General features: G+C 38.3%; 1 protein-coding gene across 16 annotated transcripts in view; it reads left to right on the top strand.

The window, feature by feature from the left end:
- Positions 1-22,103, top strand: part of LOC113613285 (peroxisome proliferator-activated receptor gamma) — a 231,601-nt gene that overhangs the window by 6,720 nt on the left and 202,778 nt on the right. For all 16 annotated transcript variants that reach the window (XR_003430157.1, XR_003430156.1, XR_003430158.1 and 13 more), the window contains exon 2: positions 18,165-18,238. Coding sequence is in view for 6 of the 16 variants with exons in the window: in XM_027093889.1 (XP_026949690.1) it covers positions 18,165-18,238 (74 nt within the window). In the remaining 10 variants the exon portion in view is untranslated. The remainder of the gene's footprint in view (positions 1-18,164; positions 18,239-22,103) is intronic.

The following is a 22,103-nucleotide window of genomic DNA, read 5'->3' as shown; positions in this document are numbered from 1 at the left end:
ACCAAATATGAAAATAGCCACTTGAAATAGCCGTGATAGGAAGGAATATGTTCTCCCACACATGCATTTGTTTTTCTCTTAAAAATCAACACACGAGAATTCCCTGGCGGTCCAGTGGTTAGCACTCTGTGCTCTCACTGCCAGTGGGCCCAGGTTTGATCCCTGGCTGGGGAACTAAAATCCCACAACCTGTGTGGTGCGGGGGGGAAAAAAAAAAAAATCAACATGCATTGTAATTCTTCCTTGAACCATTTTTTTCCTTCAGAAAAACAAATTGTCATTGCTAAATGTCAGTTTATCCAAGAAATCTTATCAGATTTAAGGCCAGGAGTTAGTTGTTGGTTAATGTAATTAGATATCTGAATATTACCTCTTGCTATGTCTTTTCTCTGTGACGTTAAACAAATTATGTAATCTCTTCATGAGTTCTTCCAGACTTTTAAAGTAGCTTTCTAATAGATTGAAATGAGAGGAGTCTTTCAATCATGTCATAAACAATATGCCAAAGACATACAAATAATGCCTAATACTTTGGCAGATCCACACAAAATTTTATACCTAGTTTATTTTGCCTTTTATTTTTTTTGCCAAAAATAGTTACGGGAAGCCAACATGTATCTGATAGAAATAGAAGCTTAGCAGTCACCTCAAAAACAAGTTCATTAATTCTGTGAATCAGCTGATAGGCAGTGTTTAACAAGTATAGGCCACCCTCATGGGTATGACTAAGCATATTGCTTACTCGTCATTCACTTTTCCACGGTGTTACTGAAGTCTGAATCTAAATCAGAGAATCCCCAAGTCTTACTGTACTCAATGTTGTTCTTTTCTGTCAGTTGATAATTACCTGGGTTTTGTAAGCAATGTTTAGATTGTGTACGGACAAGTACTTATAGAAAATCTTTCTCTTTTTTATATGGTGGATGGAGTTATGAAAGAGAACAAACACATGAATGGTATATATATATAAATGAAGAAGATACTGTAACAAATTATTTGCATATGTTAGTAAAATCCGGAAGAGTGAAGAAAACCCTCAGGCATTTGCCATTGTAGGATTACTACATGTTTTCCTAAAGCATTTGGAACTAATTAGAAATACCCTGGCGTTATTTAAAGGGAATATAATATATTTTTAAACTTTGTTTTCAACAAGGTCCAAGTTTGTTGACTTTTAGGACTAGAGCAGTGCAATGTTTACAAAAACATAGAGTATTAATTTCTTGAAGCAGGTACTAACTGGTTTTATTCCTTTTTGTATCTCCAGCACATAGCATGGTACTTATTAGGCACTTAATACATGATTTTAAAAGAATAAAGAAATAATCTAAAGTGTGGTCCTTGGCCCAGCAGCATCAGCGTCATCTGGGAACTTGGTAGAAATGCAAATTCTCGGGCCCCACCCCAGACCTACTGAATCAGAGTCTCTGGGGATGGGGCCCGGTAATCTGTCCCTTAACAAGCCCTTCAGGGGATTCTCATGTGTAGTGTTTGGAAACCTCTCACTCCAGGTGATCCTTGCATCCCATCTGAGAGCCTAGAGCCCAATGCTCTGCGCAGTTAATTTGGATTATTTTTAGTAGGCCTTACTTTTGCCTATAGTTAAGTCCCTTGCCATATTATCCTATCCTATAGACTCTCTTGAGGTCATCCTGTAAAATTACCTCTGTTGGTTTGGCATTTTATTACTTAGAGAAGCTCAGACTTGTTTTCAATAACCTTGTGTCAGTAGAGGCTCCCCGGCTCCCGTCTTAGTCCAAGCATCACTGGTTCCTCTTACCTTAGAATGGTTGCCACGAATCCTGAGTCTCCAAGTTCAAAGACTGGATTTTATAAAATCTCTGAGGATGATATGGCCCTAGAGGACCCACATTAAACAGACTTAGAAGATATGGATTTGTAAACTTCAGTTCCAGTTTAATAACAGTAGAAAATGTGTCAGTCCTAGCGATTGTTGATGACAGTTTTTTTTAAATCCTAAAATTCTGTAATTCAGGAATTGAAGAAACTTGTACTCTTATGTGTAGCTGATGTCACTGTCACTTAGTTCCGCCTGCTAAAAAAGCAGTTGCACCCTCCGCTGCTATACCCTCACTTCTGAGATTTTTTTCCAAAGAAATGTAGGACATAGGACAAGCCACATACACAAAGACCTTCATGCGAACATTGTTATAGGAACCAATATTTGGAAATAACTATTCAACAGCAGGGGAATGGTTAAGTAGATTATGGTGTAATCACTAGGTGGAATGTTATGTAATTATCAATGACAAATTAGAAAACTAGAGCAAACCTGAAAAATATTTTTAAAAAAGTAACATAAAGAATGTATGTGCACCATTGATTGCAACCTTATATAAACATGTATATATAAAGTCTGGAAGGGACTATACAAAAATTATGACAGTTATATTAAAATAGTGAGGTATTGGGGCTTCCCTGGTGGCGCAGTGGTTGAGAGTCCGCCTGCCGATGCAGGGGACACGGGTTCGTGCCCCGGTCCGGGAAGATCCCACATGCCGCGGAGCGGCTGGGCCCGTGAGCCATGGTCGCTGAGCCTGCGCATCCGGAGCCTGTGCTCCGCAACGGGAGAGGCCACAACAGTGAGAGGCCTGCGTACCGCAAAAAAAAAAAAAAAAAAAGTGAGGTATGGAGGGCTTTTTGTTTTTATATTTTTCTCTTTTCCAAAGTTTAGCCAGTAATATAAAATTACGTCTATAATTAAAAACCTACATTTATTGCTTTTTTTAAGTATGTCTATGACGCTGATCAGTAAAGATCAAGCAAAAAGTAAATTAAACATTGAGAACCCCTGTAGCTTTTTTATTCCTTTAAAGCCATCGACGATAATGTGAGACACTACATGAATTCATTGCTGTTATACCCAGTTTTATTTCATACATAATTTTACTTCATATATTGGGCTTCTCTGTACTCTGCTGGACTTGCATGTATTTGGGTGGAAAAAATATCCCATCTTTGTCACAGCCTCTTAATTTTCTCAGCCATACATAAGGTTTGATTTTGTTGATTTCTTTGGGCCTGTGCACTCTTTGATCTTTAGCATACACCAACAACCAAGCTTTTTTTTAACAGTGGTTTCCAGAGCTATTTTATTTTCAAACTCCCCCCCCCTTTTAAGTCTTTTTCTAAAAAATATGTATATCTATTATGGGGTTTTTCCCCCTAAAATTAAATAACCTCAGGATAGAGTTATTTGTCTTCTAACTCTTGACAGAATACTGAACTTATAACCATAAATAGCTGATGGAGAAGCACATGAAGGTAAACTTCTACTACAAATGGTCATTATGAGACCTTGATGTAATTTGTGATCATAATTTTTAAAATAACAAGAGCTTTAAAATAGCAAATGAGTAGAGGTTTCCCAAAATCTTGTCAGACCTCTGAGTGAACACTGTAAAAGATATATATATATATATATATATATATACACATACACACACACAAACACACACATACACAGCAATATATATATGTGTGTGTGTGTGTATACAATACACATACACAGAGCAATATCCTTTGAATTAATTAATTTTTCCTTTTTTCTGTTGCATTGTTCTAGAAATCCCAAAGGGAATATTAAGTAGTTTTGCCTTTGACCCAGATTACAGGTTACATTTTTCTTGTCACTTTCTTTGGAACTTCTTTTGAGAAATTTATATCAGTCTGATGTCTTTGGAATAGTCTTTATCTAAATGAAAACAAAGTTTTAAAAGCTTTTTAGAAACTTTATATCAGGGATACTAAAGTAATATTTCTCTCTTCTTTCGCCTCCTCCCACCCCGCCCTGCCCCTACCATTTCTGATGATTTAATTCTCAATACCGCCCAAGGCAAACCTCAGCTAACAACACTCAGTTTATGGCTCTCAGAATTTGTGGGTAACACAAACTTGGCGATGATACCCCCCCCAGAGCAAATCTGAGAAGAAGCTCCTTTTTAATGAAGACTTAACTTCTTCAACCAAAATCTGTTGAGCTCCTACTTTGTGCAGAGAGCTGTTTTAGAGAAGGAGGATAAAGCAATGAACAAGACAGACAAGTACATCCCTCCTGACGTTCATGAGTATTGTTATCTAGATTTAACAAGGATGTTAATGGGCGAGATGGTGACTAAGAGTAAGCAATAGCCTAATCCCTGCCTTGTGACCCGGCAGCGTTGCCAGGCCAGCCTGGAGCCAGGTGGCTGTCTTTCAGTTATGTATGAAGTAGGGAAAAACCTGTGTCCTTGAATATTTTCCTAAATCTCTTATTATTACGTATTTTAGGTTATATGTATGTAGTATGTATCACACATAATGTATAATGTATTTACTATATTACTTTCTCCCTCAGTAGTAAAGTTTATTAGCAAAAGATGTAGGAATGCATCTTTTGTTAATAAGCTATTAACTATTCTTGAAAATCCAAATGATAGGGTACTTACTCACTTTGCAGAAGGGTTATTTATTTTATAATATTCTCAAAATGGAGATATTTAAGTGGTTAACTATCCAAGTGAATATAGTTCCTAACTTTATTTACGAAAAAGTTATTTACACCTAACAAAAATGTAAAACAAATTTCACTGGGACTATCCCATTAAAGTGAATAAAAAACCACACAACTTTTTTTCCCTGGGAAATAAAGTTAGCTACTTACCTTTAAAAGCATATTTAGGGCTTCCCTGGTGGCGCAGTGGTTGAGAGTCCGCCTGCTGATGCAGGGGACATGGGTTCGTGCCCCGGTCTGGGAAGATCCCACATGCTGCAAAGCGGCTGGGCCCGTGAGCCATGGCCGCTGAGCCTGCGTGTCTGGAGCCTGTGCTCCGCAATGGGAGAGGCCACAACAGTAAGAGGCCCGCGTACCGCAAAAAAAAAAAAAAAAGCATATTTAGAACTTTTACATATCTGGAATATGATATTTGAGTAAAGGGAGACCCAGATCTTATTTCAAATGACCATCCTTTGGTCAATTTAAGTATTATAGCTATTTCCAACTTCTATATTCACAGTCCAGTTGTCTGACTACCATTTCAGTTGTTTTTAAATTCGCAGAAAATATATTACTGACCACTTAGAGAGAAATCGTGAACAGCATGAAACTTTTGGGAAAAAATGATAAGGAAAATAGATTTTGAAGAAATTTATATGAAGTTAAAAAGAATTTTTTCATATATAGACATGGACTATTAAAGTACATCTCAATGCAGATGTAACCAAAACCTTCAGATTTTACAGATTTGACCATGGTTTATTCAAAATCCATAAACGTTTATCAAATGACTGCTTGCTTTTCAGCACCAAATATCCTTATACAGGAAACAAAATCTGCCCACCTGGTGACACGGCCTTATAGATGGTGGGACAGGTGCCTTTCAGACCGGGTAGGGGAACCAGCAGCTAGCACTAGGCAGGCAAATAACCACACAGTGAAAGCTGAGAAAATAATTAAGTGATGGGAACGCAGCGTATTGACATCATTGTGTCTTTAGGCCATATCACGATTCCTGTGTATTTGTTTTTTTGTTTTTTTGTTTTTTAATGAAGTGCAGCCATTCTGCCCATCCCCAACAGATGGTGATGCCTTTTTAAAAAATATTTATTTATTTATTTTGGCTGTGTCAGGTCTTAGTTACGGTCCGCGAGCTCTTTGCTAAGGCGTGCGGGGTCTTTCATTGCAGCGCAGGCTCTTTGCTGTGGTGCGCAGGCTTCTCTCTAGTTGTGGCGTGCAGGTTTTCTCTCTCTAGTTGTGACGCACAGGCTCCAGGGCGCGTGGGCTCTGTAGTTCGTGGCACACGGGCTTAGTTGCCCTGCGGCATGTGGGATCTTAGTTCCCTGACCAGGGGTCAAACCCACGTCCCCTGCGTTGGAAGGCAGATTCTTTACCACTGGACCACCAGGGAAGTCCCAATTCATGTGTATTTGACCATGCCTGCTAGAACGACCTCCAATCCTCACAAAATACAGCGCATATACACAATTATTTTGTTCTTATTATGCATGTTAAGCTTTAAATGTCAGGTTGATTTCCTTTGTCATACAACATGTGTGTGAAATATTTACCCTGGCCACCAGCTTTTGAACTCAGAAAATGCAAACTAACTTTAATCTTAGCTGAAGTAAAACATAATTAGAAGGCAGATCTACTCTGAAATGTAATTTTATGCACTCCAGATTCTGTATCACACATTGTATTTGCTGCTTGTTTGCTGTCAGGTCTTATAAGTTTTATGTGCAAGTTCTGTGTAAACAAAATTGTGAGTTCCTAGAGAGTAGGAATGAATGTTGTAATTCTTCTTATTCCACTTACATATATATGCCCTGCATACCTTCCCTAATTCACAGCCTACAGTACAGGGGACTTGGGCACATTATCAGTACTTTATAAGTACTTTAAACTTGGTTGGATATCGAGGACAACTTTGTGCTTTTTCAATGTGGGATTCTCAGTGCTACTGTTTTCTACATGTTTAGGGAATTCCCTAAATTACTCTCTAAAATGTTTATTTCTATTTTATTTAACATTTTTCGTAACACATAATGATATGAAATTAATGCCAGAAGAAATTTCCATTTTGCTCTTCTAAAGCGGGCAAAATGGGATATGAAAGGGAAAAAAATGTTAATTATAGCCTTCAGCATTCTAGGTTGGATCTTTTACTTGTTCTGGTCAGAAGAACAGGTTTTAAATGGCCTAAGGGCCAGAGCACTGTTTTATTTTCTTGCTTGGAGGCTTCCAGTGGCAACTGTAACAAATTCTGTTTAGTACTACAGCTGGAGAAAAGTTCATAAGGATGTGTGATACGAGATGTTACTTCGACTTACTACTCATGCACAAAATAAAACCAGTTCCCTTTCAAACTTTTTGGCAATTGTTAGATAAAACACTACATAGTTTTAACCTATTCATTTGTTTTTAATATATAAAATAATTATATGCTTAGCGATTTCATGTATGAATCACAAGTATTACCATAATTGTTTCACAGTTAATCTCCTTTTACAAGATAGATACACACTTATGAGCCACTTCAAATCAAAAATACCAGACAAAGGAACTGATGTACATATAAAAGCAAAGCAAATATATGAACCTTTTTTTATGTGGCCTTGTGACATCTCTGCATGCCCGCTTTTCTCAGTAGACCTTCATCTGTGCTTGTAGAACGAAGGTAGGAGTCTCTTAGCAAGAGATCAAGGCAGGGAATTTGCACCCTCTCCACCCTTGGGCACCCTGCCATCATCTTCCTGCAGCCACACCTGTTCATCTCCTACCAGAGCAAAGAGGTGACCCGTACCCATACATACAACACTGAGAAGCACAATGGCAGGGAGGAGAGCATGATAGAAGGAAGGATAAGAACTGACATGGGTTTGAAGCTCTCTCTCACTGATGGTCAAGACTTCACTTTCCTTAACTTGCTCCTCATTCATAAACATCCGGACACAGTGAGTTGCATACAGTTTCAGTAGGTTCTGGGCACAAAGGGAGACAGCACAGCTCCTAGAACTAGGAGTTTATAATCTACATGAATCAAAAAGGGGTAACGTTGAAGCAGTTAACCAAAAATTCAAAGCACTATGTGATTAAAGACTAAACTAAAGAAGGCAGAAAACAAGCACTACGAAAATTCAGAAAATGGCGAGACCAGTGTGGAGTGGAGGGTAAATCCAGGGAAAGCCTGTAGAGGATATGGGGGTTGGACTAGACGTCAAAAGCTGAGGGATTGACAGGGTAACCTTAAGAGAAATGGCTTTAAAAGTATACAGGGAGAGCTTCCCTGGTGGCGCAGTGGTTGAGAGTCCACCTGCCGATGCAGGGGACACAGGTTCGTGCCCAGGTCCGGGAATATCTCACGTGCCGCGGAGCGGCTGGGCCCGTGAGCCACGGCTGCTGGGCCTGCGTGTCCGGAGCCTGTGCTCCGGAACGGGAGAGGCCACAACAGTGAGAGGCCTGCGTACCACAAAATATATATATATATATATATACATACAGGGAAAGAAACAGAAAGGAATCCAAGTACAATTCTGTTAATATGAAATACCCAGACTAGGCAGATCCGTAGAGATAGAAAGTAAATTGGTGGTTGCCAGGGTGTGGGGGGCAGGGGCAGTGACTGATGGGTGCAGGATTTCCTTTTGAGGTGAAGAAATGTTTTTGAACTTGATAGAGTTGACGGTTGCACAGCTTTAAGAATGTACTAAATATCATTGAATCACACACTTTAAAATAGTTAATTTTAAGAATGTGAATTTTACCTAAAGGCAAAAGAAGTTCAGGGCTTGCGATGGCCTAAGAGGAGGGGGAAAGAATTTCCAGTGTAAGAAAACGGAGCCTGGCCTAGTAGAATAAGCGTGTGTTGGGGGGTCGTTTTGCAGAGATCGTCCCATTGGAAGTGGGTAGTGTGTCTGTGTGAGGAGTGAGAAATGTGATTGGAGATGTAGATTTCAGGTCAGATGAGAGTGGGTCTGGAATGTAGGCAAAGGAGTGTGGGTTTTATCTGGTAAGGAGTGTTGAGATTCCAGGTCTTGAGGAGAAGAGTGAGATGATTTAATCAGAAGATTAATTTGGCAGTAGTGTGCAGGGCCAGCAGCTAGGAGGCTATCGCAAAATCTGGACATAACATGAAGAGGGCCTGTCGGAACAGAGAGAGAGAAAGTGAGAGGGATGTTGCGAAGCAGTGAGTGGCCTCTGAGGACAGTTTAGGCACTGATGTGCTCCACACACACTCCTAGTTACTGACTTGGCACGAGGTAAGTGCAGATTTGAGGATAAGCATTTATAAATGTTTATATTAGAAAACAAACTTACGGTTACCAAAGGGGAAAGGGGGGGATAAATTAGGACTTTGGGATTACTAGATACAAACTACTGTATATAAAATAGATAACCAATGAGGACCTACTATATAGCACAGGGAACTATATTCAGTATCTTGTAATAACCTATAATGGAAAAGAATCTGAAAACGAATATATTTATGTATAACTGAATCACTTTTCAGGTGTACACACCTGAAACTAACACGGCACTGTAAATCAACTATACTTCAATTAAAAAAAAAAGAAATGAAAAACATCATTAATGGAAAAAAAAGTTTATATTCTCATGACATTTAGGCACATGGTTTTACATTTTATAAAAGTATCCACAACAGATTGAAAAAAACAAATGCCTTCATCCCAGTAGAGCTCCACTCCCCTAAAGGACAAATGGACTGGACTTACTGACTGGGTCCTATAAGGGCAGTCATCAGCCATTTACTCATGTTTATGGCTCATTTTTATGGTACTTTACTCTGTGCCACGTGTCGTGCTGGCTCCGGACAAGAGCAGTGACAAGGCAGACTGGTCCCTTCCCTTATGGAGCTCCTGGGTCATAGACAGCCCTTGTCGAAGGATTGCTAGAAGTTAAAGGGAGGCATACATGAGCTCAGTGTAAAGAAAAAAAGAGACATGTACCACAGTGTTCATTCCAGCACTATTTACAATAGCCAGGACATGGAAGCAACCTAAGTGTCTATCGACAGGTGAATGGATAAGGAAAGAATTCTAATGACTACAGTTGTCCAACGGCTGCCTTGTGAGGAAGTAAGTGCTTTTGTCAGTAGAGATTCATGCAGAATCTGAACGGCCATCTGTTAAGAAGTCTTGTTTGATAGAAGAAATGAATTAGGGAGCTTATAAAGTCCCTTCCAACTTTAAGCTGATTTCCTGTTCTACAACATTAACTTAGAGAACATATTTCTTTCTCTTTTTTTAAATGAAAGTGTAGTTGATTTACAATATTGTGTGTTCCAGGTGTACAGAGTAGTGATTCAGCATTTTTGCAGATTACATTCCTATTTCTTTCTTAATTGACCTTATTGGAACACCAATGTGTACGACCATTTTCATCATACGGGTAACTACATTTCCCTAAATTTGAATGCAAATTTGATTTTTAAACATATCTGTGCAGTTAGTTCCACAGTTCTTTTTAAAGAAAGTACTGTTCCCTAATGCCTTCTCAGCGTTCATTTATTTCCAGTTGTCATATTTGGAGTAAGTTCCCTTCCATATGATGTTTTTCACAAGCAACGTGAATTTCTGCAGAAGTGAGTTACGTAAATCACAGGCTGCTGACGTGATTCTAAATCATTTGTTCAATGTAACGCCAAGGTTGAACAAGACCAGGCATGGCTACCCATTTGGGGAATGTCTTTGGGATTCCATTTTGATGTGGGTGAAAGTTCAAATAACTTTTATTATTCAACTTATTTCACTTAGTTATTACAGGCTTCAACATTTTAGCAGCTAAAATCATCACAGATTAATTGTACTTGGGAAGATCCAGAGAACTCGACTCCTATAGGAGTGATAGCCTTACCATATTTGGGGGGAAATGCTGGAATGCTTTTAACTTCAATAAGGGACATGATTTTCATAAGAACTGGTTTAGCGCCAATGGTATCTGGTGGAGAAAAACGTTAGCTGCAGAAGAAAAAATTCATTTCACCTCAAGCCTAGTAGACAGTTTTGTTAAAATAGCTCATTTTCGTTGTGTATTATTGAAACAGCTGATATTTTTCATTATAATCTATGTAACATTTCAAACTGTTCCTAGAACAGTGCCTGGCATATAGTAGGTACTCAATAAATATATTTTTTTAATTAATTAATTAATTTAATTTTTGGCTGCATTGGGTCTTCGTTGCTGCGTGCGGGCTTTCTCTAGTTGCAGTGAGTGGGGGCTACTCTTCGTTGTGGTGCGTGGGCTTCTCACTGCGGTGGCTTCTCGTTGTGGAGCACAGGCTCTAGGAGCGCAGGCTTCAGTAGTTGTGGCACGTGGGCTCAGTAGTTGTGGCTCGCGGGCTCTAGAGCACAGGCTCGGTAGTTGCGGTGCACAGGCTTAGTTGCTCCGCTGCATGTGGGATCTTCCCGGACCAGGGCTCGAACCCGTATCCTCTGCGTTGGCAGGCGGATTCTTAACCACTGCGCCACCAGGTAACTCCCAATAAATATTTATTGAATATTGTTCATCGAACGTGGGGTGATGGTGGGCAAAGCATTTCACATGGGAAACTACTATTAGCACAGGCACAGAAGTAGGGAAAATGTGAGTTTAGAGAAAAACAGTTTGCTGAAGGCAACATCCTTATGTAATTACCGATGTGAACACTTTTTGGCTCAATAATTATGATGGCTTCTTAATTTCTGCACAGTATTTAAAACACCAGTGATGACTTTCTGATGCTTGTATCCACAGTGAGCCGCTGAGCTAAAACAGGAAACGTCATTTCCTCTGACTCTGGTTTCGGAGCCTCTCCTCTCCCGTCTTCTTCCTCCTTGCTGCCTCCTGCCTCCCTCTGCCCCTCAATTCTTTCTCTAGCTCTGTTTTTATTCCCTCTTGTTCACACCTTTTTTTCCCCTTTTTCATTCTTGGTGTTTCCCATATTCTGTCTCTTTGTTTTCCTTCCTTTTCTGCCTCTGTTTCTCTCCCTCCGATTGCCCTCTTCCTTTTCCGGTTTCCCAATTCCTAATATCTCTTTTTTTGGTTTGGTCTCTAACTATAGTATGGAAATGAAATGTATTTTAATCTACTAATCAAATAAGGAAGTAGGGATTATTTTCTTCATTGAGGTATAATTGACGTAAAATTGTATTTAAAATATACATTGTGGTGGCTTGAAATACATATGCAATGTGAAAGACTTCCCTCCATTTGCTAATTAACATCCATCACCTTGCAAATCTCTCTCTCTGTCTCCCTCTTTTTTTTTGGTGAGAACATTTAAGTTCTGCTCCCTTAGCAAATTTTGATTATACAATACAGTGTTATCAACTATAGTCACCATGTTGTACATTAGCGATTTTTTACTCTGAATGTAACATGAGCAAAATGCTTATGTTGCTATTTCAGAGACAAAATAAAATTGATTATCACTTATAACTGGATTTCAACTGATTTTTTAAAAAATTAGTGAATCACTAATCCTCATTTTTGGAGAAGGGCATCAATAGACCTTAATTCATAAACTTTGGTAAAGCACAGTAGCTTGTTGAAATAATTCCTAATTGTCTTTAACAACCTTAGTTCCTCTTTTTTTCCACATGGTAGATATATCAGATATAGCATATGGATCCTTTAACACCATCTAATATTTTTTATTACATCTTTATTTACACAGTTACACAAGAGCTGGAATATTAGTCTGTTTTGTTCATTATCCCCAGTGCTTAGAACACTGCTAACAAATATCAGAAGCTCCACAAATAATTGTTGCCTTTTTTAAAAAATAAATTCATTTTATTTATTTATTATTTATTTTTGCGGTACGCGGGCCTCTCACCGCCGTGGCCTCTCCTGCTACAGAGCACAGGCTCTGGACGCGCAGGCTCAGCGGCCATGGCTCACGGGCCCAGCCACTCCGCAGCATGTGGGATCTTCCTGGACCGGGGCATGAACCCGCGTCCCTCGCACCGGCAGGCGGACCCTCAACGACTGCGCCACCAGGGTTTTATTTATTTTTGGCTTCGTTGGATCTTCGTTGCTGCACACAGGCTTTCTCTAATTGCGGCGAGCAGGGGCTGCTTCGTTGCAGTGAGCGGGCTTCTTATTGCGGTGGCTTCTCTCATTGCGGAGCACGGGCTCTAGGCGTGCGGGCTTCAGTAGCTGTGGCATGCGGGCTCAGTAGTTGTGGCTCACGGGCTCTAGAGCGCAGGCTTAGTAGTTGTGGTGCACGGGTTTAGTTGCTCCGCGGCATGTGGGATCTTTCTGGACTAGGGCTCGAACCCGTGTTCCCTGCATTGGCAGGCGGATTCTTAACCACTGCACCACCAGGGAAGCCCCATAATTGTTTCTTTTTAATTTCAAATCTACCGTTTCATTCGACTTCCTAATCCTAAATAGGTATCATGAGTTTTTGGAGTAATATTACTCATTAGGATAACTTAGTTTATGATTGATTTATAAATGTAACCATAGGATTTCATGCTTAGAGAATGCTTTATTCCAGTTCAGTTTACACTTCAGTCTACTCCACAGTTTAAATCCTCAGCTAAGCTGTCATTTACCCATCCTTCTAAAGGACTCTTTCTTAATTATCTCAAGCACGAAAAAGTAGCCTAGCAATTGATAGTCATAGTTAATATTTACTGAGCACTTATTCTGTATCAGGCTCTATTTTAAGCACATTATGTACATTATCTCGTTTTATTCTTCCAACAAACTGTAAAAGGTATACACTATTATCTCTATTTTGCAGATGAAGAAACAAACACAGAGAGGTAAAAATAACCTGCCAGGTGATAAAACTAAGATTTGAACTCAAGCAGCCTGAACCCAGCCACCCTGTCTTGCACACTTTAGCAAGAGTCTAATTTTCCATTATGTAACTTGCCAGAGAACGAGATAACTCTACCCCATACTACCAGCACCATTCCACTCTACCCCATACTACCAGCACCATTCCACACTTAACAATTATATCTACACACGTGTAACCGTATTCAGATGTAACCATGGATTAGATCCAAGCTTTTAGTTGTTCTGGTTCACTGCAAATCCGTTTATGTGTCATGTAAGCGGTAAGCAACTTGAAAGTACTTATTCTGGTTACTTGTGACAAGGTAAGTTAGATCACCAAATCTTTACCTTATATTCAATTCAGTAACTCCACTGTCACTTAAAACCGACCACCCTTGGGAGAGTCTTTATTTTCATTTTTCTCTTTCTCTTAAATTCCTCTTAATTCAAATGAAGTCATTTATTTTGCCACCTCAGGATATAGACGTCAATTTAATAACCAATTTTGTATGCATGTTGTAAAAATCTAGGGAAGGATGTGATTGGCTCATCTTGACTCTGGCTTCTAAGGGAATCAATCAGCGATTTGCGGGGTTAGTGGGAGACCCATGTATTTAGTTCAATGGGATAAAAATTAGTCGTTTGGGAGCGTTCCATATACTTTCACCTTCCCCCAATGCACCAAAGAGAATTTTCATTTGGCAGCACAAAACCCGTTTCCCCTACCCTTAGAAAAGTTGATTTTACAAGGTCAGTTCCTAGATTTTTGTGCTGAAGTATTGGAGAATGAGAAGAAAGGGCCTGGACATGAAAAGCTGGAGGAGATTTAAGTTGCCCTGTGTCATAAAGTGCTGGGAAAGAGAAGAAGGAGAGATTATGACATTACTGGGCTGAGAATGGAGGAAGTGTTGAGTTGGGAGGGCTTTTGCTGAAGGTGACACTTCGGAAAGCGTGGGGTGTGAAAAAGTCGAAGGGAAGGGGGAAAGGGATGTGAGAAGTGTTGCCTATGGTTATGAACTGAGCTTCCTTGAATGTACTTTGCAAGGCCGGAGTAGAGATTAGAACACCTTTTCATCTAGCAGGGAGCGAGGAGTGGTCCAATATGTGTTGGATTGTGTGTCTTTAATTCTTCAGAGGGAGGAGATGGGTAGCCAGCTTAGGAATTGTTGAGTTTGAGGTTCCTGAAGAAACTCAGGGAGAGGTGTTCCCAAAAAATTGGAAATACAGATTTAGAAGTCTTGAGAGAAGACATGGTTAGAGATGAAGATTTGGAAGCTGTAAGCAAGTAGATATGTTTATGGGTAAGAGTGAGGCCAAGAAGGAACTTGCAGAACACATAGGATCGAAGAACTCAGGAGGAAGAGGTACCAAGAAAAAGGACTAACATAGTAGTCATAGGGTTAGGATAAGAATTCAAAGTAACTGGTCACTAGGCAGCAAAGGGAGGAGGCAGTTTCAAGAGTAGAGGATACACAGAATATCAAATGATGCAGAGGCAGAGATGGCGGTGCTGGAGCCAGCTCAGACTGGCTTGTGAAAGTCAATTGTTAAATTTTTAGGATTTTTGTGAGCCAACTGTTATCCACAGCCATTGTTAAAAGTTAGATTGTATATACGAGCAGTGAAACAAGTTATGATAAAAACAGAGGTAGTAACCACACCAACTGCATTGCTTCCTGATTATTTTACATCGATGAGGTGTTGGTGTGGATTGCATCTGTGAGGTGGGGATACCATGTAATATGCTGCTGCTGCCCCAGCTCTGCCCAACTCTGCTGTCATGTTGATGGCCCTAAGTCAGTCACCGTGGGAGTATTTACACCACAGAAATTAGCAAACACTACAAACCAGAGCGTTCTTCCTGCAAGGAGAGCCAGTTGTTAAACACTTACCAGCACACAATTGGGCAAATAGAATGAAAATCAAGAAAAGTCTAATGGATTTAGCAAGAAGGAGACCACCTGTCACTTTTGCTTGAGTTTCAGTAGAAGGGTGGGTGGCAAAAGCCACAGTGAAGTGGGTTAAGGAGTGAAATAACGGAAAGTGAGAAAAGAAATGCTCAAATAAGTTTGAGAACTAATGAGTTAAACAGCTAAGCAGATTGTTATTGTTGATACTGTTTTTTTTCTAATTGTGGGGCTTACTGAGCATATACAATGCTAACGTACTTTACTAACCTCCAAATGTGAACAACATGTGCAAATTCATCTTGTGGTGGAAGCTTTTCCATTGGAAAATCTTAAAGAATCTAGTTATCTATAGAACATATTTTGGGAGATGCTGCTATAATATTTCACAATTAAGATGATATTGGTTGTAAGTTTGAGATTAATATTCTTGTTATTAAAGTTTCTTAGTTCTTTAAGGAAATATTTTCAAGAATGAATGTTGAATTTTATTGAGTATTTTCTTTTGTATTTCTTGAAATAGTCATGTGGTTTCTTTTAAAATTCAACCTAGTGCTGGAACACATTATTTTAATACGTATTCCAATATTAAATCTTCTTTGTCTTTCTGAGATAAATCCAACTTGATTATGGTGGTTTATTCTTTTAGTATACTATTGCATTCATTCATTAGCATTTTATTTTTACTTGTAAGTCAATATTAATAAGTGAGGTTTTTTTTTCTTGTTAGGTATCTTTCTTGTTAGGTTACCTTGTTAACTATTTTATCTTGTTAGGTTTTGAAAAATTAATTTGGTGACTCTTTTTTTTTCCTACTCAGGAACAGTTTATGTGGCAAGAAACTTATTTCTTCCTTGAAAAAAATGTATCTATAAAGTTATCTAGCCCCAGAGCTTCTTGGGGAAGCAAATCTTTGATAAGTTTTCAGTCGTTTTCATTTTTAATTATTTTCCTATTTCTTAAGTCAACTTTTACCATTTATACCATTTCAGACAAATATAGTAAGTTTCCCTTTGGCTTGCATTATTATCTACTAAGATTCTGGTAAAAAGCCTATCTCAGATATTAAAAAGCTGGATGAGTAGAACAGACCCTGTCTAGTGTGGGTTTTGTTGCAATGTGAGGGGCTTGTCTGCTGTCTTCACAGCCTGGTTCTCTGGCTTATATTAATGAGTAGAAGGATTTATAAACTAATGAATGTAAACCAGTCTGTATTTAACTGACCAGATGGGGAACATGAAAGAACTGTAATACTTGATATATACTGCCCCCAGAATGGATCTTGTTTCTGCCCTACTTATTATATTTTATGCCTGCAAACTGTACCTTCTATGGTACAGTGCAGTTCTGAATGGATACAGAATGATTACTGATGTTACTGGGGGAGGGGGTTTTAGGAAAGGTTATAGATTCTGTCTGCCTTTGAAAATCACAGAAACTGGTCCAGTTTTCTGTTTGATCCAACTCTTAGGGCTACAAGCTAGGAATGCATAGCAGTTTCCAGAAATCTTAACTTTATCTTGTCTCTTTCTTGCTATTTCTTAGTGAATTCATATGTATTTCAAAGAGAAATTGGAATGAGTGTCAAGAAAAGCTAGTATGGCTTAATCTTACCCTGTAGTCAACATTATTTAATTTTTCAGAGAGAGATTTTGCTCAAATTTTTCTTTATTAATACTCTTTCCTTTTATTTTCACATATTTAAGCACTTTTTTGTTGACTTAAAGGTGAAAAAAGTCTAAATAGTAATCCATTATAAAATTGTTTCTCATGTGCTATGCATGTTATATGTAATGGACAGGTTTGATGTGGGTACTCCTTTCATTTTTGACTAACAAATGAAAGAGTGTTTGTTTCACATGGAGAGTAAACTGCTGTGATACAGATGAGCAGTCAAAAAGCAAAGCAGACAGGTCTAAAACCCTGACAAGCTAGCTCTTTCTATAGAAGAATATGCCCCATTATGAAAACAAAATTGTTACCGTATTGTTGAGTTCATTAGGAGGTTTTCAGTTTCCAAACAACAGTACTAAACAGTGTGAGTGAAACAAAGAATCAAACAAAATACATTGGCTGTAGTTTATATTCTTTCAAAGTAGAAATAACAAAATGGGAAAACATTTTATATTCATGATCCACTACGGTACCCATGCATTGGGTAATGGAATAGGTTTTGCAAATTCCAAGTGGAAAGGTGCAGCATTAAAAAAGAAAAAAAATTAGAATTTTGGGTAGGTTAGACTGTGCAGAATGTTGGGTCTGGATGTTGGGACTTTGAAGGCCCTGATGATAAGCCTTTGGCCCTGAGTACTGTTTTGTCTTTACGAAATGTACAGCTATTCTAGGATCCCTGAGCCCTTCGTAGGAGCCAAGGATACACATCCTTAGACCTTTGACATAGTTACTCAGATAATCTGCTCTCTGCATCTTCCTTTAAAAATCTGGTCCCCGTGAAATGTACTGTATCTACTGTCCCTAAATGGTTGTGACGCTTTTACCTTAGGCTTAACAGCCATGTGCCCTCTAGAATGAGTATATTTTCATAAATGTAATCTTTGCTGTGTATAAATTTTATCAGTCCTCTATCTCTTGACGTTATTAACCCTTTTAAAATCTAGTTTTTCTTAAGTCTGCCCAACGTTGGTGTCTTCATTAATTTGACATAAAAGATGGATGAGACAAAGGACCCTGACTCCTGATCAGTGACAGAACAGGAGAGTAGGCAAAATGAATCTAATCCATGTCTCTTTAGGAAGGTTCTCCAGCCCTGAATGGTTTACAAGTCAGTCTGTTGGTTGCTTCTAGAGAATACAAAGCATTCTAAGCTCAGGGACAGCCAACAGTCATGATGAAATCCAACAGAGAAAATACATTCATTTGTGCTTGTACATTTTGGTATCCTAGGTTGTCTAAGGATTTTGAATATGTGTGTATATTAAAAATCTTTTTTCTTTTTAATTGTTCAGATTTGAAAGAAGCCAGCTCGAAGCCACAGACATACAAGAAGGCCATTTCCTTAAACAAGAGTTGCCCTTTAACGGTAGGTAAACTCAGAATTTATTGTACTAAATTTGTATTTAGAAAGGTCTCTTTTAAAGAACATGCAAATGCTTCATAGTATTTTATTGTAAAATTTCTTAGAGAGCTTTTATTTTGACTATCAGAATACTTTCTACTGTATAATTTACCAGTCAGTGGAAGGAAAGCACAGTAACGTATTTGACTAAGACAAAACGAAGATAGACAAAACAAAACAAACTTAGGGGTTGAGAAATAACACAAATCCTTAGAAATAAGTCTCAATACAAGTACATTATATTAGGTTCATGTGTTACTTGTAATTGAATTGAGAGAAAAATTAAAATATCTTTCCTGATTCTCTGTAGGCCATGCAACTATGATCCCAGGTCACAAAGGAGAAAGTAGCTTAATTTATCCAATGCCCATGCCTATATACTTTATTTGGGGAATTAAAATCCAGTACTATAGTTATTTATTTTATTGTTCAAATTATTCCAGCTCCCAATGGCCAAAGCTGGAATAATTTGATAAATATAAATAATTTGATAGATATAAATATATATAATATCAAATATATTTGATAAATATAAAAAATTTTTTAAAAACTATAGCACTGGATTACAACCCCCCAAATAAAATATATGTATACATGATTCCATACTGATATAAATAAATGACTGAATGAATAAATTGAAGGAGGAGAACTTTTCCTTACAGAAGAATTTAAATTAGTAAATGTTAAAGGAATAAGGGAGATGGAAAATTGCCATCAGAGAACCTCAGCAGCAGTTACTGCTACAGGCAGGACCCACTGATGAATACTCAGATTAGAAGGTGAAAGGAGGAGCAGAATATGGACAGAACCTCCAAGCATCTCCCTTTAAATATTTATTAGTTACAAAGAGAAAAGTAGTAAGTTTAAGCAGAAGAATCCTGGCAGACACCACTTTAACCAAGTGATCCAGGTTAATAGGTTAATATCTACAGTACTAAGACATATTGAGCTTACATACCCCCAAAAAGGGCACATCAGGTCTTCAGTATTCTTCCCAAACATTCATAACGACAGTTGCATCATGAGAAAATGTTAGGCCAATCTAAATAGAGAGACATTCTACAAAATACCTCACCAGCATTCTTCAACAGCGTCAAGGGCATGGAAGACAAGAAAAATCTGGGGAACTATACATTAAATATGTGCACTTTTCTGTATGTCAACTATACCTCAATAAAGCCACTTTAAAAAAAAAAAAACAAAAGGAAAAGAAAAGACTGCGGAACTAGAGGAGATGAGGAGCAATGGCAACAAAATGCAATATGGGATCCTGGATTGGGTCCTGGAACTGAGAAAGGGCATGAGTGGAAAAACTGGTGAAATCCAGATAAAGCCGTTTATAGTAGTGTGCCAATTTTCATTTATTAGTTTTCCTCATTGGGCTGTGGTTGTAAAATGTTAACAGTAGGAAGCCCGGTGAAAGTGACGTGGGAATTGTCTCCAGTATCTTTGCAACTTTTCTGTAAACCTCAAATTATTTCAAGATGAAAAGTTCTTTAAAAGTTACATTGGAGTCACTCAGTAATCATTCTCATTAGACTTTTACTGATTTTTAGACTGAGTTTCTGTTTGTTTGCCAACCTTAGAACATTCTTCTCATAAAGGATACTCCTTGAGCTGTTTCTTAATCCTGTCCATACACAGAGCCATCCTCACCTCCACAGGTTTGCTCTCCACTTAGTTCTCCAGCCACTCACTTCCAGCCCCCAGAAAACCTGTGAGTGGGGAAAAAAACCCACTAGGCTCTGAGTCCTCACAGAGCACCTCTGAGCAAAATTTTTAGTTGGTGACGGTCAGGGTGTGATTTCAGTGTTCAAACCAAGTCTTTAGATTTCATTCATGATCTCTTGGTCCACCAGTCTTCTTTACCCAGGACAACGTTTGAACAAGCACTTAGAATTAGTAGCCTTGTATTTGAATGGTGAAGATGAGAGACGGTCATGCTGTTTTTAGGTAAAATGTCTGGGAAATTCTGTGAATATAAGCAGTACTAAGGGAACTTTGATTCTTAAAGGAAATCAATAGCTGTATTAAGTTTGATTTGAAAATCAGTTTAACTTTAAAAAAAAGAGATAAGTCAAAAGACCAAACTCTTGAAAGACCAAGTAAGGGGCAATTATGTACTTTGGCGTCTGGAAATGAGTGTTTGGTCTGAATTCAAGCGTTTGCGCATGAAAAACAAAATGCTAAGTCTTAAGAGTTCTTCCCTGAAGGGTTTTTGCCGGCAACTCTCTTATGTGTTCAACCAATTTTGGAAACTACACTAGTTCACACACTTTAGGCGAAACAAGAAAAAACAGAAGTGGCATCTAAAATAGTCAGATTCATAGAGACAGCAAGTAGGGTGGTGGTGACCAGGAGCTGGGAGGAGTGGGGGATGGGGAGTTAGTGTTTCAAGGGAACGTAGTTTCAGTTTGGGAAGATGAAAAAGTTCTGGATGGATGCACAGCAGTCTGAAGGTACTTAACGCCACAGAACTGTACATTTTTAAATGCTTAAAATGGTCAATTTTTATGTAATGTCTCTTTTACCACAATTTTAAGAAGTGAAAAAGAAATAGAAGTCTTCAGCAGTTCCATTCCATTTCCTTCCAGGGTGCCCAGCTCTGAGGAGAATCTCTGCTTGGGGGCATTTCTCCTTAGGAGGAATCCTTTTTAAAAATCTAGAGATGATTTCCTGGACATCATTTACCAACCGGCAGTTTAAATGGCCCCTATATCATAAATAGTGCAAGTAGAAAAGGAACCTGGTACACAGGAAACAGTAGAGCTGGGTGGTTGGGAGAGTTGCTTGTGGGTTAATTTATAACTAAGACAAATGAATCTATAAAAAGAAGAAAAGCCCCATAAGAAATATGTTAACTGATGGTAAGGGAGGAAAAAAGGGCTTAGATAAAAGATATCTGAACTTGTTTGGTCCCAATGATTTTATGGCTGAGGAATTCAATTATAGGTGTACTGGGTGGAGCAAATCACAATTCTGTAAATTACTAATAGGACACGACGATCTTTATCGTTTTCTGTATGTGCTCACATGCAGAGTTCAGGCCTGCCCTCTGTAAATAAACTCTCTGCTTAGCTATGCTGCTATGTATGAATTCAGGGCTGCAGGACTGGAACATAGATAGGGTTCTAAAATATTAAAGGTGGGGAGGTGGTACAAACAGAAATAAGATTAAGAACTAGAACAGATAAATGACTTTGAATTTGGGCCCTTGGGTTTGTTTCATTTTACATTAAATTCTTTTAAGACATTTTTGTTACTGAAAAGCTGTGAAAATATCTTTTAAAATAAAAAGACCACACTTAATCACACATAAACTACTATTCTAACTTCTGTATAGTTTCAGTTCTGGTTGACCTGTATACATGTTTTAATTACTAACAGTTACAGTGTATGTAGCATTTCTGCTTCTTTCACTGTTAGATTACATGTCTTTGTTCCTTTTTACCTGGCTTTCAGATGTCATATTGGCAACACAGTAGTCCATATTAGTGATATCACAGAATTTACTAAGCCAGTTTTCAGGTGGCTTCAAATTTTTTATTATTATACAATTACTGTTTATTCTTACACAGTTACATATAGTGAATATCTTCATGCACGTATTTCACTTTTTAAAAAATCATTTTCTTCAGATAAATTGCTTTAAGAGGAGTTTCTATGTTAAAGGGTTTGAGCAACTATATCACTCCTGCATTATTCATTTTTATGGCATTTCACATTGCTTTGAGGATATATTAGTAGCAAAATGAACCAAAACATATTTCCAAAGCGTATGTTTAAATGATTTCTGTTCATTTAAATCTATTATCATTTAGCTCTGGCT

The sequence above is a fragment of the Aethalodelphis obliquidens genome, unplaced genomic scaffold, assembly GCF_003676395.1.
Source record: "Aethalodelphis obliquidens isolate GAN/ISIS:26980383/991018 unplaced genomic scaffold, ASM367639v1 scaffold86, whole genome shotgun sequence".
NCBI classification, from domain to species: domain Eukaryota; kingdom Metazoa; phylum Chordata; class Mammalia; order Artiodactyla; family Delphinidae; genus Aethalodelphis; species Aethalodelphis obliquidens.
The sequence above is the reverse complement of the archived record's forward strand: the minus strand, read 5'-3'. Positions and strand labels throughout refer to the sequence as shown.